The sequence below is a fragment of the Dipodomys merriami genome, unplaced genomic scaffold (genome assembly GCF_024711535.1).
Source record: "Dipodomys merriami isolate MVZ:Mamm:240054 unplaced genomic scaffold, mDipMer1.0.p SCAF_50, whole genome shotgun sequence".
In the NCBI taxonomy this organism is placed as follows: Eukaryota; Metazoa; Chordata; class Mammalia; order Rodentia; family Heteromyidae; genus Dipodomys; species Dipodomys merriami.
This window is the reverse complement of record NW_027206069.1, coordinates 7,200,291-7,218,844: the sequence shown is the minus strand read 5'-3', so window position 1 is coordinate 7,218,844 and position 18,554 is coordinate 7,200,291. Positions and strand designations below refer to the sequence as shown.

General features: G+C 51.0%; 1 protein-coding gene across 1 annotated transcript in view; it reads right to left on the bottom strand.

Moving 5' to 3' along the window:
* Positions 1 to 1,263: 1,263 nt before the first annotated feature.
* Syne3 (spectrin repeat containing nuclear envelope family member 3) overlaps positions 1,264 to 18,554 on the bottom strand; it is a 77,207-nt gene continuing 59,916 nt past the window's right edge. Inside the window, exons 17-19 of the mRNA XM_069997641.1 lie at positions 16,702 to 16,851; positions 15,806 to 15,844; positions 1,264 to 8,771 (exon numbers count right to left, since the gene is read on the bottom strand). Of these exons, the coding sequence (XP_069853742.1) occupies positions 8,559 to 8,771; positions 15,806 to 15,844; positions 16,702 to 16,851 (402 nt within the window). The 3' untranslated portion in view covers positions 1,264 to 8,558. The remainder of the gene's footprint in view (positions 8,772 to 15,805; positions 15,845 to 16,701; positions 16,852 to 18,554) is intronic.

The window sequence follows — 18,554 nt, the reverse complement described above, 5'->3', positions numbered from 1 at the left end:
GTGAGACAGTGCCAGGCCAGGCCAAGGCCAGGTAGTGAGTAGCATTCTCCCTGAGGGGGGTTCCATGAGCTGATGATGAATCTCCCCAGTTAAACATGTCACCATGGGGCTTGGAAGCCACAGATGAAAACCGGGGTAAGGTAATTACTTCCAGGGGACTCCTGGTTGTGAAAAGAAATCACACTGTCATAAAAAATGCATGAATCAGCCAGCCAGGAGTAGGAGCGAGCCCCGTGCAGATTTAGAAAGCATGCGTGTGTTTAATGTTACTTTTACAGTAAGTTGGGAGCCTAAAAGGCAGTAAATTAAAATGAGAGAGTCGGAATCCAGCGGCCTGAGTGGAACACTTCTGACCCGCACTTGGGTGTCTTTGTTGTAGGAACACACACAAACCCTGGGTGTCGCTAACGGAAGTGGCACGTGGCATATTGTTGCTATATGAGCTGAATCTGCTTAAAGGTGATGCGGGCTCACACCTAGATACTCAGAAAGCTGAGATCTGAGGCTTGCAGTTTGAAGCCAGCCTGGCCAGGAAAGTCCCTGAAACTCTTATCTCCCCTGAACTGCCAAAAAAGTCAAAGTGAAGCTGTGGCTCAAGTGGTGAAGTGTTAGCCTTGAGCAAAAAAGCTGAGAGACAGCGCCCAAACCAGGACTGTCAACAGTAAGTAACAACAACAAAAACAGCACGTGCCAGAAAAGAACTTGGGAAGTTCTGCTGGTTTTTGCTATCTTGCCCAGAGTGGCACAGCGTCACCTATGAATGCCTCTGAGAACCTTCTTCCTCCCCTTGTCAGTCTGCTTGGAGCACTGTGGGCTGGAAAAGCAGATCCTGAACCCAAGAAATGATGTTCAAGCACCATTATAGTCAGCTTTGATCTAGGGGTTGGCAGAAAGGCAGAGAAGAGGCTGCAAAGGCTGCCTCACCTTGACAGTACCCAGACTTGTTTGCCCTTGAGTTCTCTCCCCTCCCCTCTCCCCCGCAATGTGCAAGTGTGCATTTGGGAATTTTCAAAGTTCTCTCCCCCTCCCCATGGGGGCTGGAATCAACTAGGGATGTTCTGGGGTCACCAGGGTTCACCCTGGCTCCATGAGTTCAGCCTCTACCCAAATGAAGACCCATGCCTGTCTGGAAATGAGAATGTAAAATTAAGTCAGCCACCACTCCAGGCGCGCTCTGTCTGTCTGTCTGTCTCTCTCTCTCCATAGCCTCTCCCCGCCCCCCAAAAAAAGAATTTCCAAGCTACACAGTATTTCATAGACCAAAATAGATTTTTATTTCCAAACATAATTCAGATATGTCTTCATCGAATTATTTCTTAGAACACTGATACTTGCAACTTGAACAGGAGGAGAAAGAAGCCCCAGTGACTTGAACGTACATTCGCTGAGGAGCCACGAGGGGCCCAGTGCCCTTCCCCATGGCCGGGAGATGGGAGGCTCTGTTTCTTTTGCACTTGATATGAACTGAGATAACACACATGTGTTCCAAGACATTCATTTGGCTCCAATACTGCTTGCTTTCCCAGAAAGCTTAATTTATTGCAAATGCATGTGTTTAAAAAATTACAAATATGACAAGAGGGTATGGGGGGGTCCCTCTGTGCTGTTTACATAATTGAACATTTTCAACAATGGAATTCATTTATTTTGGACACCAAAACCCACTACTCAGCATTTATACACATGTGCACACACGGGCATATATATGCACACACGTGCATACAAATACACACACACACACACACACACACACACACACACACACACACACACACACACACACACATCACCACCTGCTCCATCCTGAATAAACCACACTGCACCAGTTCTACAAATTGGTCCATATCAGGTTAGTGTGGCCAGGTCTTAAGAAAACAGGGCAAACCTGCCCATGTAGACTGGTTCAGAGCAGTAATGTGGCAACTGGGCTAGTGCCTCTCAGAGGGGAGGGGGGGGTGCTTCTGAGAGGCCCAGACTCCCAGGCCTGGCAGCTTTTGTCAAGAGAGAAGGCTGATGACAGTAATCAGTCTCCAGAAGGGGAGATTGGGGATGGGTGCTGTGGAAGGAGAGGGCTGGCCTTGGCCTTGACATGGAGAGGAAAGCATCCATTCTGGAAGCTTCTACTGCTTGAGGTGGGGGCACAGAGCTGAGTCCTTGTGCTAGTTACTTTTGCACAGCTAGGACCAAAATATCTGAGGAAGGCATGGGGGAGAGATTGATTGGGGCTCTCACTTTGGAGCATCAGTCCGTCACAGTGGGAGGACGTGGCGGAGTGGCTTACCTTGTGGTGGCCAGGAAGCAGAGAAAAGAAAAGAATAAAGGAAAGGGCCAGGGCCAGATATGGCCCCAGTGATGTTCCCCGCCACCGTGGCCTACTTCCTCCAGTTGGAACCACCTGCTCCCTCTATCTCCCAAGTATGAATCTATTGACTCTTAAAATTCATCGTTAGGTCCGAGCCCCCAGGTTCTAAGCACCCTGGCAAGGGCCTCACCACCCCTCTCCCCCAAGAGGTGTGGGGTTCTAATCTCCAAGGTGTCGCTTGGAGACACCACGCTCTCCTCCATAACCAGGTCATCACTCTCCTGGGAGAGAAGGAACACCATTTCTAAGGCAGCTGGAAGAGTTTCCATGGGATAAGAGACCTTCCCTGTCACTAGAGAGTGTCAGCCAGGACCAGAAGTTGCTTCTACAAGATCTGTCAAGGACTGGAGCTCCGGGGAATCGTCTGGGCCCAGATCTCCCACAGACCAGGCACAGAGGGTCTCTGCTGTTTTGAGCTGGGACTAGGAGTCCACACTGCCCAGCTGTGCTTCTTGGGGAGAGTGAGGGAGGGGGCTGTATAGACCCTACATACAACTCATATCTTTCTCTGTCCTCCTCCTCCTCCTCCTCTTCTTCTTCTTTTCCTCCTCCACCTCCCCCTTCTCTGGGCCTGCTCAATGGGCAGTGGCCTTGGGAAGTAGGCTGTGCCTTCCCCTGGCCCAGTGATCCCTGGCCTGTGCCTTCTCCAGGTGCAGACAATCATCAGCCCTACCTCTACCCCTTGGCACTTCCAGCTCCTGATGGTGGCAGTGTGAACTAGAGAGTTCCCTAGCAGGCATGGGCCTAGGACAAAGCCGGGAGCCATGATCAGGAAAGGCCTTTTCCCCAACAGGCTAATCAGGGGTCTACAGGGGAAAAACTATCGTGACTGGAGTGAAAAGTTCCCTACCATGAGAGAAAGAACATTGGGCTGGGAGCCCATCATGCCTGGGTTCGGCTCCCAAGCTGCTTGCTTACCAGCCGCTTGCTTGTAGACAGGCAGCTCTCCCTCTCTGTGTCTGGTGTCAGCATCTGAACACAAGGCCAGGACTCCCAGCACAGGTTAGGTGGCAAGCATACTGCAAGTCCTCAATACATGCTCTTACCTCTCTTTTCATCAGAGTGGGGAGAGGAGCTGTAGGCCTTTGTTCCTCACTTCATTGAGTTGCAGGAGGAGACTGGCCTGGTGTCCTTGTTGCTGAGCACGCCAGAAAGACAGCCAAGGATCCTTTGAGGAAACTGAGGCTCCTTTCTGCAACTTATCTTCTGTCTGGATGAATGGTTGGGTACCACTGTGTAAACAGCTGTGATGTTGCCATGACAACCAAAAAGGCAGGCAGGTGCTGTGTGTGTATGTGCGTGTGCGTGTGTACGAGCTGAGTCTGGCTGAAAAATGTGCTTTTATACCAGAAGCTTTTGTTTTTAAATGTCTTTTTGAAAATAAATTCCAATGTGTATCTTATTTGGAAGACAGAAGATATTCCTCTTGTGAGCAGGAGTTGGAGAAATGTGGGCTGGTCTTAACCCTTTAGTTGTAGCCCTCTGTGGGAGGAGCTTGTGGGCTCTGTCTAGGGGGTGATAGAGGTTTCCTGCTTATCTCACCCAAGTACCAGACTAAGAAAAGGTGATTTCAATTGTTAATGTCCTAATTTTGACATAAAGTGAAGGAAAGAGAAAGACAGGAAGACAGAAAAGGAGGAAGGGAAGGAAGGAGGGAACAGGAAGAGAAAGAAAGGGGAGGGAAGGAAATAAAGGAAGGAAAGAAAAAAGAAAGGAAAAGGAAAAAAAGAGTCTAGAATTAAGAGTCTTCCTTAGGGACAAGCGTTGGAGAGCGGGAGGAGAAAGCCTCAGTGCTCAACTACTCATGTCTGCCATGGCTGCAGTAGTCGAAGTAGTGGCCTACTTTTCTCCTCCTATGCTGGTCTGGACTGGGGAAAATCAGATTGGGGTGAGGGAACAGGGGATCCCTGCTGGACCGAGTAAGTGAAGAGGCTCACTATCAGAGTGTGCCAGTGAGAAGATCTCTGAAAACTGGCTTCAAGGGAAGGCACTGGTATCCCCAGTGAGGGGCCTTGGCCCAGTGCCTGCTAGGACAGCCTCCCTTGGGCCCTGAGCTCCCTTGCTTTGTAGAATAACCAGAGGCAGGAGGTGAGAGGGGGCAACAGACAACCTTAATCTGCAGACAAACGGCTCACCAGAGTGTACACTACCAGTCCAGGAAATCCTAGCTTGCCATTTCCAGATACAAGGTTTTCCCTTGGCTATAGACTTACACTGTCTGGGAATAGAAGTAACAATGAATGGGGTAGTGTACTGTAGCCCTCAGCCTTGGACTTCCTGCCACGCCTGTGCTCTGAGACCCAGCAAAGCCCAGGGATCCACCTCCACTCCCTGGCAGGCCCAGCCAATCTGCTTCCTCCTCCTGTTTTGCCAAGTCCTCTCCCTGTGCTGTCCAGTGTCCTGACCTCCTCTATCCATCTCCTCTCTCTACCTGGTAACCATGGGAACCTCCCAGATGTAGGGTACCACCCTCCTGCCTGCCTTGCCCTCCCCCATCTCCTCTCCTGCCTCATCTCTGGGAGGGCATACAGCAAAGTCAAAGGCGATGGCCTATGTCTGGTTCAGTATCTTGTGAGGGACTGGGAGCTCCTTGAAGGCAGGACCTCAATCTTAGTTACCCATAATCTTCCAGCACAAAGCCTAGATAGAATAGAGACCCAGAGCATTGCTGCTCAACAGAGGGGGAAAGAGGCAGAGGCACACGAATGGCTGGTGGATATATGTGTATATATATATTTACATGTATAGGTGTATAGATGTATATGGGTATAGATGTATATGTATATATGTATATATATATTTTTCCCTTCTCTAAAGACCACCACTGGTGACCTCTGCCTCTCCCTAGCCCAGAGCCACGAGCCACATTCCCAGGGTACCAATTGTGCCCTCCCTTCTCATGGACTTTCCTGACTGGGCTGGCTTCCAACCATGATTCTCAGACCTCAGCCTCCTGAGTAGCTAGGATTACAGGCGTGAGCCTCTAGCACCAAGCTGAAAATTGGGTTTGATCCGATATTGTCTCCATGCCTCTGTCTCTCTTTCTGTCTCTCTGTCTCTGTGTCTCTTTCCCTCCACCTTTCTTAAATAGTGCTAGGTAGACATAACACAAAACAGCACCATCATGACTTTTCAATGCAGGGTCAGTAGCACTGAGTTTGTCGCCATCTCTGGCCTCCGATGCCTTCTGTCCTATGTCCCTGTCTGCCCTCTCCAGCTGGGCCGTCTGGGGTATGAAGCAGGTCTACAGAGCTCTGCCTCCCCATTAAGCCAGGAGAGGAAGAAGTGCCACCTCCTGTCCCCTCACTCCCACACACCCCTGCAACGCAGGCGTCTGCATCTTCATGCCCAAAGGAGCAGCAGAATTCTCCAGACCTAGAGGACTGACCGAGGGCCCAGCTTCCTGCCAGAAGGCTAAGGTGAACAGAGCCCCAGAGACAGAAGTGGATAACACTGCCCAGCTCCCACTTCCTCCACGCCCAGGAGGGTGTTGGTGTCCCAGAAACACCTCTGGCTTTTTAATATAACCCTGTAAACCCTGCTGAAGCTCTTGCCCAGGCTGGGCACACTGGAGATGCACAACTGTGCCACTCACGACCAGAGACCTCCGCCCCTCCACAGGGTGCCTACAGGGGTCTCCTGACCTCACTTGCTGCCTGGTCCACCCTCCGCCCATCCTTACCGCATCAGTATATGCTGGGGGCCGTCATGCTCTGGAGATAGGAAGGAAAGGACAAGGGAGGACCAGCAAGGGGGTAACCAATGGTTATCTGGTGGGGTCTCCATTCCCCCATTCTCTTGTTCACCACACACACACACACACACACGCACATGCACACACACACGCACACGCACACACACAGTCAGGATACTCTAGGCACCCTCTCTCTCTAGAAGGGGGCGACACGCAGGTTTCACGGCACACCCCGTCCGAGGGCTTCTGTGGCCTCTCCATGGCTCCTGCTGGAAGTGTTAGCGACACAGCAGCCATCCGCTTCCACTCTCAGCAAAAGTGATTACATTTTTAAAAAGCTTGCAAAGGCCTATTGTATCCTATGATAACTATATTGATACAAAGTAATGAAAACACCAGTTTAAAAAAAAAAAAGCTATGCAAACAAGCACGTTTTATGGCATCAGTAACGAAGTTTAAAAATATAGAGACGTTCCTACCCACCAGCCCAACTATTGCGATTCTCCCAACCTTCTGTACGCGTGATCCCCATGACTCAGGTGACAACAGGTGACACCAGGTGACATATAAACAGCTCTCCCCTTCCCCCTCCAGCACACACTTCCTTCTTTTTTCTCAGCACTGAGGGTGGAACCCAGGGCCTCACACAAATGCTCTGTCTCAGCCTGGCCTTTGCTCTGGGGAAGGGGCTGAGCAGGTCACAGGTTCGGATCTGGCCTAACAGCCTCTTGCTGTGTGCCTATGGGTGAGTCACACCCCTTCTCTGGGCCTCCTATTTCTGACCGGTGACACGGGAGAGTGGAAAAGGAGCACCCTGGCCCAGCGTTAGCCTAAGGTCTCAGCCCTGGATCCTTCAGGAAAGCAGCCACGTAAGGTTGGGTTCCCAGCACCCAGAGAGAAGTGCTTTTCCTGTCAGTGCCAGGAGCTCCCTGGCACGGCTCTTCTGAGCCATGATGCCAGCTCTTCCTCTTCACTGGGCCAAACATGAGAGCTGCCCCTTGGCCTAGGATTGGAGGGGATTGGTGTGCGTTGGAGAGCCATGGCCTCGCTGAGCAGGACCCTCTGAGGGCCCAAGTTTCCCTCTGTTTAAAGTGCCTCTGTCTCTAACACTACATTTCCAGAACTGATACAAGGCCTGAGGATCCAGTACCCCCAGGGCTCCGACCCAAAGTTCAACAGACAAAAATCCACAGGCAAAGAGTGAGCATTAAGTATTTGCTTAAAAAAAAAAAAAAAAAAAAAAGACTGTCGGTTTACAAAAAACATGATCCAGTTTTAAAGCTCTTAGGAGCTATCCCAGAATCCTTTAGAGAGGAAGAAACACTTCCCACCAGCTTAGAGGCCTGCCTAACCAGGAGTCACCAGCCCTATGGTCCCATGCAGGGTAAGTATGTATGGGCATGCTTGGCCAGTGGGCCCAAGGGCTGTACAGGAAGGCCCTTAGACAGGCTCCACCCCCAGGCCCAGGCCTTCCTCTCTGTCTTGGCATCCATCCCTGGTCCCTGACCCGCAGATACCCCTCTCTGCCCTCAGCTCAAGTTCAACATGCATGGAGAAAAAAAGCCACCAGCAGGCAAGGGGACACAGATCTCCCAGGGCTCTCCGGGGCCAATGCTGAGTTGGTTTCACCCTTTTGAGTGGAAATAAGAAATCATTCCTTTTTTGCAGGAACACATAGACCCAAATCTAACCACCTTCACTAGCGGGGGTGGGGAAGCTGCTTTTCTGCCAAGGGTCATCTGGATATTTATATCATCATCATTTGTGGCCCAGATAAAATTATCCACACAGGCCAGTGGACACAGAAAGCCCAGGGAAGTTCACGAGAAGCACTGGTGTCCATCTATGATGGACCAAACCATTTCATAGGCCTTCTATGGCCTGTGGGCTGGGCGGGTCCAGCACTGTGTCAGCCTCTGGTAATGGTCACTTCGGCGTCTGCTCCATGGCATGAAATCTCTTGAGCTTTACAGAACTAGCCTGGCAGGTCTGCACTCACTGTTGGTAAACTGAGTCCCTGGGCTCTGTGTGCTTTGTAGGCTAACAACTCAGAAGACACCATTCCCTAATATCTGGCTTTACGCTAAGGTTTCTGGGTAAGAAGTTGCCAAAGAAGAAGTGGATTATGGTCCCTGGGCTCTGGGCTGACAGCTGACACAGCGCCATGACACCCCCCCGGAGAGATACACGGTCAGGAAAATTCTCATCTACAAATAGACATCATACATGAAATGGTAACAGGAGCCTCTGCATACAGAGCCGACGACATCCTGAACACAGAGCCCGAGTTGCGCACAGAATACATTTAGTATAGACAAAGACGATGAATGCTGTATAAAAAGTTAGTCTGCCCTGGGAACCTGCCGGAGACATCCATGCAGCCGTGGTGGATCTGTGCTCTCTAGCTGGTCCTGTCTCCAGTTTTCCCACCAGGGAGCCCCAAAAGGAGCCTGGGGCGCGCTGGAGGCTGCAGAAGGTACCTCACCTGGGCACCCCAGTGGGCTAGGTGGGCGGGGGGCCGTCGTAGCGTAACATGAGCGCAAAGGAGCGGGCGAAGTTGTTGGCCAGGGCACAGCTGCGCCGCTCCTTCCCAGCTGGGAGCAGGAAGAGGAGCAGCAGCAAGAGCAGGAGCAAGAGCTGCAACGGGAGCGCCAGGCGGCACGCCTTCTGCAGGAGGGAGCAGGGGCCCCAACGCCGCCGCCGCCATCGCTGGGCCTGTGGGACCAACACAGGACAGGACGTGAGAGGGGCTGGGGGCTGCCACGGGGGAGGAGGGGCGGTCTGCACCTCCGTTTGCCTATCTGTGAAATGAGTTTGCCAGAAGCTAACACCTCTGCAGTCCTCTCCAGCCATGCAAGGTGGGGGAGAGAGAAAATATATGGAAAGGAATGTTCTAGGCGTTCACATACAGTGAGACCAGGAGGATGCTCTTAGGAGAGGAACGCCTATGTGCATCTGATTATACAAGATAGTATTTATCAAAATGAACTCCAGGAAATGGAAACAAGGGTTTTTCTTCGTTGGGGTTTTTCTTTTCTTTTTTGTCTTTGTTTATCTGTCTTTGGGAGGGTAAGGGGGGGAGGACACAGAAATGGGGAGACAAAGGCTAAACAAATTCGGCAGTGGTGCTAACTAGACACTGTTGAAAGTGAACTTGTGGGTGGGGATGGGAGGGAAAACCTGGGAGAGAAAAGGGAAGGGGTGACATTGTCCAAAAAGAAATGTACTCCTTACCCGACTTATGTACTGTAACCCTTTATTACATCACCCTTATAATAACAATAAATTTTTTTTAAGAAGGCACATTCTGCTGCTGATTACAGACAGTCCCCAAGTGATTTTTCAGCTTGACAATGGGATGAAAGCAACACCCATGCATAGAAAGCATCTTGCTGATTGTGTGATAGTTTTGATCTTTTCCTAGGCTAGAGACAGGTAGGGTAGGTGTCCCCTGCTCTCTGGAGACGCCGAGTAGCACCCAGTGAGCCCTAAGACCAGAAGGAAGGTGAGCGGCCGGCCCTGAGCTGGTGGGCGGGGCTGGGTGGGTGCATTCCAGGCTTATTCCACTTGCAGGATTTCCCTCCCCTGGTGGCTTGATCAGGACAAAAAGCCCATTCAACATGAAGGAGCATCTGCGTGCGCATGCTTGCTGGCGGTCTGCAGGGCAGACGCCAGGTTAAAACCCCAGATTCTCATAGGGCGATGACGATGGCTCCATACAGACTTGTGATGTCGTGAGACAGTGCCTGGCGTGTGGAAGGTCCCCACACATCCACTGCCACCACCGCCACCGGCCCTTTCTTCCCATCCCATCTCCTGCTCCCCCTCCCCCTTCCGGCTCCTCCTCCCCTGTGCTTCCTCTTCATTGATGCCACCTTGAAGGTGTCTCACCCCCCTCGGCTGGAATGCCCACAACAGTACCAAAGGGCCCTGCCTAAGTTCTGTGGGGACCCCTGGGTTGTGGCTCCCAGGGTGTTGTGACCGCTAAAAAGCACAGGCCAAGAGCTGGTTTGCTCGGGAAATGGAGGCCCTCTTGGCCAAGATATGGCATGCTGCGGGGCAGCGGAGCAGCTTTCGGAACTTGGCCAGGTAGGCTCCAAGCTGGATGCTACCAAGGTGACCTCGCTGTGTTTCGAGAGGTGAAGGGCCTGAGCCCGCGTGCTGGTGCGGTGAGACTCGAAGGAAGGCAAATCAGTAGTTTGGGTCCTAGCACTCTATTTGTGCTACTAGTTCTGTTATTAAAGATAGCCCTAGCTGGGAGCCAGTGGCTCACGCCTATAATCCTAGCTACTCAAGAGGCTGAGATCTGAGGACCCTGATTCAAAACCAGCCAGGGTAGGAAAGTCCATGAGACTCTTATCTCCAATTAGCCATCAGAAAACTGAAAGTGGTGCTGTGGATCAAGCGGTAGAGTCCTCATCTTGAGCTGAAGAGCTGAGGTATAGGGCCCAGGCCCAGAGTTCAAGCCCCACAACCAACAGAAAAAAAAAAAAAAAGATAGCCCTAATACTGTTATTTTAGAAGTGTCTGCTAGCTCTCTGCAGAGCACACACAGCCACCAATGACAAGGCTAGCAAGGATAATGGGGGTGATGGGGGTGATGGCGATGGGCGTGGGCGAAAGATGGTAAAGGGTGCTGATGGTGATAGTGGAGATGGCACTGAGGGTCACATTGAGGATGCTGTGGTCATGGTGGTGGTGATTATAGTGGCAATGATGGTAACTGAGGATGGTGGTAGTAGTGATTATGGTGATGGCAATGATAACGGAGATAGTACTACAGTGAGGATGTTGGAGGTGATGGTGACAATATGGTAGTGATGATGGTGGTGGTAGCAATGGTGACAGCATGGTGATGGTGGTGGTGATTGATGATGGTGGTGGTGGTAATGATGTTATCATAGCAAAGGTGATGCCAAAGCCACAATACTGGGTAGAAAAGAAGAAGCCAAGATGACAGGCTGGGAAGGTGGCTTAGTGGTAGAGTGCTTGTTTAGCATGCATGAAGTCCTGGGTTCGATTCCTCAATACCACATAAACAAAGAATGCAGAAGTGGCACTGTGGCTCAAGTGGTAGAGTGCTAGCCTTGAGCAAAAGAAGCTCAGCACAGTGTCCAGGCCCTGAGCTCAAGTCCCAGGACAGGCAAAAACAAAAACAAAAACAGATGACAGTTCTTCCTACTACAGTAGAAGTTCTTGATTGTTAAACACCAGGCTTATGAGTGTCCATTACAGCACCTGACACAGTAGGATGTCATATAAATGTCATGGCTAGGAAGATCTTGCTATCTAGCCAGAAAGCTCGTGAAATGTGACATTACACTATTTCCTCTAAGCTAAGACATGAACTGTAAGGAGCATCATTATTTTATCAGCCATGAGGGAAGTAACCACCATGGACTGGAGGTTTGATTGACACACCCATGGAATGCTGGGGCAGGAGGCATAATCCATCCCATGGGGGCGGGCAGAGACAGTCAACATCTTCCCTCCGCTGAGCAGAAGGGAACAGGGTTCTCTTTCCTGAAAATTTGAGCTCCCTCAAATTTGCAATCTCAAAGGTACACTATCAGTGTGGTCCAAAGATAAAGAAAACCAAACATGGCCTACAAGCAGGTTTGATTTAAAGCAGATCCGGGTGGGCAAGGTCAGGAAGCGATGACTGCAAACACTCTTTGGGAGAAGAACTAGATCGGAATGGATAACTAAATGCCCCAGATGAGAAAATGGGAAGATTTATGAATCTTGAAACAATCAAGTGAAAGAAAGGCATCAGTGGCTCACACCTGTAATCCTAGAAGGTTGAGATCTAGGACTGAGGTTCAAAGCCAGCCAGAGCAAGAAAATTCATGAGACTCTTATCTCTAATTAACTACCAAAAAGCCAGAAGTGGAGCTGTGGCTCAAGCGGTAGGGCACTAGCCTTGACCAAAAAAGTTCAGGGACAGTGAAGGCCCTGAGTTTAAACCTCAGGCTAGCACGTGCGCGCGGGTGTGCGCGTACACACACACACAGACACACAGACAGACACATACACACAGACAGACACACACAGACACACAGACACACAGACACACAGACACACAGACACACACACACACACACACACACACACACACACACACACACACACACACACACAGTGAGCCAAATGCTGCTCTCTGTGGCTGACTACCTGCTGCCTGAATGTCAAGAGCCCACACTGGGCCATGCCGAGAACTGTGTGCCCATCCTCCCTGCAGATGACGCTGGTTCAGCCAATTTATTCCTCAAGCTAAAATAAAATCAATGTGTGTCTCAGGACAGCAACACCACCACATCCTGGACCAGTGCAGGGCTTGAGCTGACACACTGCAGCTCAAGGAGCACTTATGCCTCATGTGTGTGTGTGTAGACACGTGTGCACGTGTGCGTGCATGTGCCAGGGATGAGCATCCAGGAGCACTGTGCTGCAGGCACATGGGCAGTTGCAGATTTAATAAATCTTAATTACTGTTTATACAAACAAGCAGGCTGAAGCCATGGATGGAGCCGGAGCCTTCGCCGACTTAAGAGCCAGGAGAGTAAAAAAAGTATAGAAAACCAGCCATTCAGAAATAATTAGCTTAGGAGCAAGCTTTTTTCTTTCCCTTGGACTAAAAATATGTGGAATGTTTTTTAAGTTGGCAAGATTACAGCCTTGGCAGACAGCACTTATTTTCGACCTGTCAGGCCTGTATGTGTATATATGCATGTATGTAGAGCTGTACACACACATACACACACCCTAACTAGCAAAAAAAAATCCCAAAAAACAAAAACCCTCCAACCCCAACTCAAACAAGTGGAGCCCTGGTGCCATGAGGCACTGTTTGGAGTTAGTGGAACCTTCGGCCTGGGGAGAGGTTCTGAGGCCATTGGCAGCTTGCAGTTAAAGGGGATAGGGGACCCTAGTCTTTTCCTCTTCTTTCTGCTTCCTGGTTGTGAGGTGAGCAGTTTTGTTCTACCATACAACCCCTGCCATGACATGCTCCCTTATCACAGGCCCAAAACAAGAGGCCAACTGGCCAGACTAGAACCGCATCACCATGGGCCAAAATAAACCTTTTCTCTTTGTAAGTTGATATCTCAAGTATTTTTATAATAGCAACAGAAATCTAACATAGCAAGACTAGCAAAAGATAACGTGAGAGCTAGTGGCTCATGACTGTAATCCTAGCTACTCAGGAAGCTGAGATCTGAGGATCGTGGTTCAAAGCCAGCCAAATCCAAGAGAGTCTTATCTCCAATTAACCAGCAAAAAAGCTGGAAGTGGAACAGTGGCTCAAGTGGTAGAGCACTAGCCTTGAGCAAAAAAGCTGAAAGATAGCACTTAGACCCCTAGTTCAAGCCTCAAGACTGGTGCGCATGTGCGTTCTCTCTCTCTCTCTCTCTCTCTCTCTCTCTCTCTCTCTCACACACACACACACACACACACACACACACACACACACACACACACACACACACACACACACACACACACACACGTTAATATGAGGATCAAACCAAACTTTTTTTTCATCGAGAAGCACAGTGATGGCTATAATCCCAGACACTCACGGCTGAAATAGGAGGATTGCAAGTGTGAGGCCAGGTTGAACTACATAGTGAGACCCTGTCAGAAGCAGGGAGAGAAAGGGAAGAGGGGAAAGAAATGAAAGGGGAGGGGAAGAGATGGGAGGGGAGGGGACAGGACCCACAGAAGTGCCGGGCCTTCATGTAAAACAAATGAGAGCCTACTGCGTGTCAATGGTTACAGAAGGAACTTTGCCTGCGATTCTCTTGGTGACTGTCACTCATTCATTGGAAGACAGTGATTAAGTGACTTGCTAAAGGCCACACACACTAGTGGGAGAGGGGGGACTCAAATCCAGATTGTCAAGCAATGGTTCGCAAAGTGTATTCCCCAGCAGCATCAGTGTCACCTGGGAATGTGCTAGAAATGCAGATTCATGGCCCCCTCCAGGTCTACTAGATTAGAGTTCCTGGTTCTGGGGCTGGGGTGTAGCTCAGCAACAGAGCCAAACAAACAACATGTTCTCTCTAGAAACAGGCCCAGCAATCTGTCCTGTCCTGCAGCTCCTAATTTTTTTCCTCCTACAGGCTCAAAGCCAGCCAGCACAGAAACCAAAGTTTCATACATAGCCCAGGAGAGCAGATTTTTGTGGCCCCTTAGATTCTTCTTGCTTATCCATCTCACAAAACTGTGCCCAACACCTGCTGGCCATAGCTGAGGCAAATCTTGGGGTCCTGCAGGCCCTGCCCAGCCACTGTCCTTGGGAGCTTTCTGACCCAGAAGCCCACGCTGCAGCCCAGGAGCCCGGGCACCTCTTTCCACCCAGCCAGGAACATGGCCTTGCAGGATCAATTGCTCTCCTGTTCCCTGTCACGTTCCCAGAGCAGAAAACAGAGCTTGGCCTAAGCTTAGTGCTCCATCAGTACTGGCTTCTAGGTAGACTCAGGCATAGGAGCTGCATGAGGAGTTGAAAGCTAGAAGCAGTCTGGCCCTCTGGTCTTAGGGCAGCTATTTTCCACCAGGAGTCACCTGGCTGGGCCATGATGGATGCCTACTCTTTTCTGCCACTCTCCCCCATTCTAAACTTGGGAGGAACCAGCTTTTGGCTCTAGGTATCTCTCTACAGAGCACAGTTCATGCAGTCTTCAGTGTTGAAACAGGAAGTGAAGAAAAGCAAGATTGGCATTCCCATTTAACAGACGGGAAAACTGGGCCACAAAGGTTAAGCCACTTGCCCAAGGCCATAGAGGGGGTTGGTGCTGGGCGCAGGGTACAGCCTTGGTCTGATAGCCCCGCCCAGTTCATGGCTTACCCACTCCCCCGCCCCCACAGGTGCCAGGCTTGAACTTAGCCAGCAGCCAGGGTGTCAGGGCCCCGTATGGGCCAATTCTTAGCAAGAAAACAAGTGTATTTCCTTTGGAAATGGCCACCTGGGGACATTTGGCAGGAGCTGGACACACTGCAGGCCTCAGGGAGGCCTCCTCCAAGACATTCCCTGGAAGGCTAAAATGTAAGCTTGGGTATCAGCGGCTAGACACCAGCGGGGAGCTGCATGCCACCGCTGAACAAGCCAGTTTCGCTTGCTGCTAAGGCCACTTGGGTGTGGCCAGGTGGGTTCGGTGAGATGCCATCACCCAGCAGAGCAGGGTAGCTGGTACACAAGAGGCAGCTCAGGTATCCCGTGCTGAGTGCCAAGAACCAGTACCCCTTCCTATCCTTCCGGCTGCTTCTGCTCTTGCTTCAGCTACAAACAGCCCTGTGCGTGTCTCTGTGGGCACAAGTGGAACCCCGTGCCAGACAGAACAAGGGGATTCCACCACCACCTACTTAGAGTGGTGTGGAGCCCTGCAACCCCTCTGTCCTGAGAGTGGCCCCATGGTCCTTTGTCCCCAGAATGGCCCCGGCTCCTGGGACAGTTCCAGCCGACACCTGCTGTCATGGTCATTTATGGATAGCTTCCTTGTCCCTCCCCAGTGAGCCCCGATTCTGATGAGGGCCTGGCACCTCTGAGCCTTCTGTACACCCCCACGGGTCATTCCTGAGCCTGGCCTTTCCAGGACCCCACCCACTACAGTGCAGAACCACTTTGCCATCAACGCGTCTCAGATCTCACAGAACCTACTAGAAAAACCCAGGTATCCTGCCCCCAGGGTCATTGCAAGTTCCCCCTCAGCTCTGTGGAGCAGATGGCAGACATGTACGAATGTACGTACCTTCTGGAATCCAGTCGGCCCCCCTGGAGAACTCTGCGTCTGTTATTGCAAGGAAGGAAAGAAGGGGGAGGGAGGGGAGATGGAGGTGAGTGAAATTTAAATCCCAGCAGAACGTGTAATGGAATATTCATTTTGTCAAGGGAGCGATTCGTGAAAACTTCTGGTCATCTGCACAACGGAGCCAGCAGGAGATTCGATTTAATGAGCTTTTGAACACACTTCGGGCCCAGGTGGGACTGAGTCTGGGAAGGCCTGGGCCAGGCGCTGGGGGACATGGCCGCCTGGCTTGGTCTGGGCTGACATCTAGTGGCTGACATCTTGGGGACCAGATGCCTGGAGTCTGACCTGGGCCTGGGAGGAGAGGCGCCTCCTCGGGCCCCCTCCTGGGCTTCACCCTCATGGTCCACAGGGATGGACAACTAGCCTCTCTATAGATAGGTTAGAGCGCTGCGTTAGAGCCACGGTTGGTTACTGGTGTCGCTGTGGCTATTCTGTGTAGGAGGCACGGAGGCCCAAGAGGAGAGAATCCTTAGTCAATGCCAGGCAGGGGGGCCAGTTGGGGAGGGGAGCTGGACCTCAGGGCCCACTCAAGCCCAGTGCAGCACCCCCTTGGAGACCACGTGCGGATTCTGTCAGAGGAAGCCCCTGAACTGAACAGAGAAAGGCACCGACAGCTTTCTGCATGGCAGCCCGCAAATGAGGCCCAAGGCTCTGCCATGATTACTGTCCGGACGCTGGCCGCACAAGGCAGTAGGTGGCCAAATGCATCATGGGAAGCAAGAACCTGTCTTCTCCCCCCCACCCCCACCTCCAAGCTGTCACCTAGGAATACACAGGGCCCACGTGTGTCCCCAGCCCTGTCCTTCCTGGGGCCTGGCTGTCCCCTGAGCACCTACCAGGAGCTGGCCAGAGTCCTTGAGCTTGGACTTGTACAGCATCCAGCGGTAGCGCAGATCTTCCAGCTCCTCTGAACGGTCCCCTGCTGGACCCAAGCGAAGAAGGTTCTCAAAGAGATGCTGACCTTCTGGGACTCGAACCTCCAGCTCCTGAGGGAGAAGGCAGAGTCAGAAAGAGCCGCTTCTCGTGGCTTGTATAGACGGGCAATCAAGTGTCACTGCATGGAGAGGCAGGCATAGAGCTGGCAGACAGAACCCATAATGCAGTAACTTCACTTTATGCCATTTCAAGCCAAGGCCTGTAATCAGTTCTCTGGAATGTTCCAGAATGGCCTTAAGTGTGGTAGGTCAGTTAGAATGCTAACCAATGGGGTCCCTTCCAACTCTGACATCATTAATAAAGTGACCACCATTGAATGATGTTTCCAAGGGCATTTTTGAGCCTGACAGACTTTTCTACACAGGCAGAGTACTGTGGTCTCATAGCATGACAACCTGAATACTACGGTATGATATTGGGGTGGTTCAAGGCTTTATAGGCAGGAGCGTGATTTGAAATGTTGTCTTGGGCCTGCCCCCTCCATCCTTTAGCCGTATGATATGGGGTAATTGGCTTAGCTTTTCAGAGCCTACTAGAATGCCAGTTGGAAAACAGCAAAGGAAGCAGGGGAGCTAAAAGCTACAGCCATCAAAGGGTTAACAAAGAGTACCATAGATCAGATGAACTCTCAAGAAGAGGAGGGGGACTGGAGGTGTGGCTCAGTGGTAAAGCACCAGTCTAACATGCATAAGGTACTGGGTTTGATCCCAGCACAGAATAAAGGAAAAAGCAAAAACTCAAGCAAGGATGAGAACCAGGAGGGAATGTCTTGTGTGTCTGGACTTCCGTTTGCCAGTCTGGCAGATGAATAATTAAGAAATACTGCTTTTGGCAGCCTCACAACGTAAGGAGAGGAAGAGGGGGAGTTCCCTCTTCAGTGGAGACTTTTGTTCACTTCACCCTAAGAGTAAAGGTGTGAGCCTGAAGTGAACCCCAACTTGTGTGTACTTGCAGCCCAGCTCCAGCATCTCAGTGGTCCAGAGGAACTTGGACTCAGCACCCTCAGACTGATAAAGCCCCTACTTCTTAGCAATAATAAAAATAAAAATGAAAAGCCCTCTGTGGAAAGATGACTCTACATCTCAGATTAGCCATACACATAATTTGTCAAACACAATGCCGAGCACACAATCGAAGCTACCACATCTAGACACAGGCTATCAAGAAGAAGCAAAAATATATAACCGACACACTGCGAAAATCCTGGGCGATGGGAAATTTCAAACCACACTGTAAAGCAGCTATATTTACTCTGTCTAAAGAATTAGAGCCGGGCGCCGGTGGCTCACGCCTGTAATCCTAGCCACTCAGCAGGCTGAGATCTGAGGATTGGGGTTCAAAGCCAGCCCAGGCAGGAAAGACCCTTATCTCCAATAAACCACTCAGAAAACCAGAAGTGGCGCCGTGGCTCAAGTGGTAGAGCACTAGCCTTGAGCTGAAGAACTGAGGGACAGTGTCCAGGCCCAGAGTTCAAGCCCCACTACCGACAAAAAAAAAATTAAAAAATATAGGGGCTGGGAAGGTGGCTCAGTGGTAGAGTGCCTGCCTTGCATGCCTGAGGCCCTGAGTTCAATTCCTCAGCACCACATAAGCAAAAAGAAAAAAGCCGGAAGTGGTGCTGTGGCTCAAGTGGTAGAGTGCTAGCCTTGAGCTGAAGAGCTGAGGGACAGTGCCCAGGCCCAGAGTTCAGGCCCCACGACTAGACCCCCCAAAAAATAAATAAAAAATAAATAAAAATAATTATAAAGCAAGA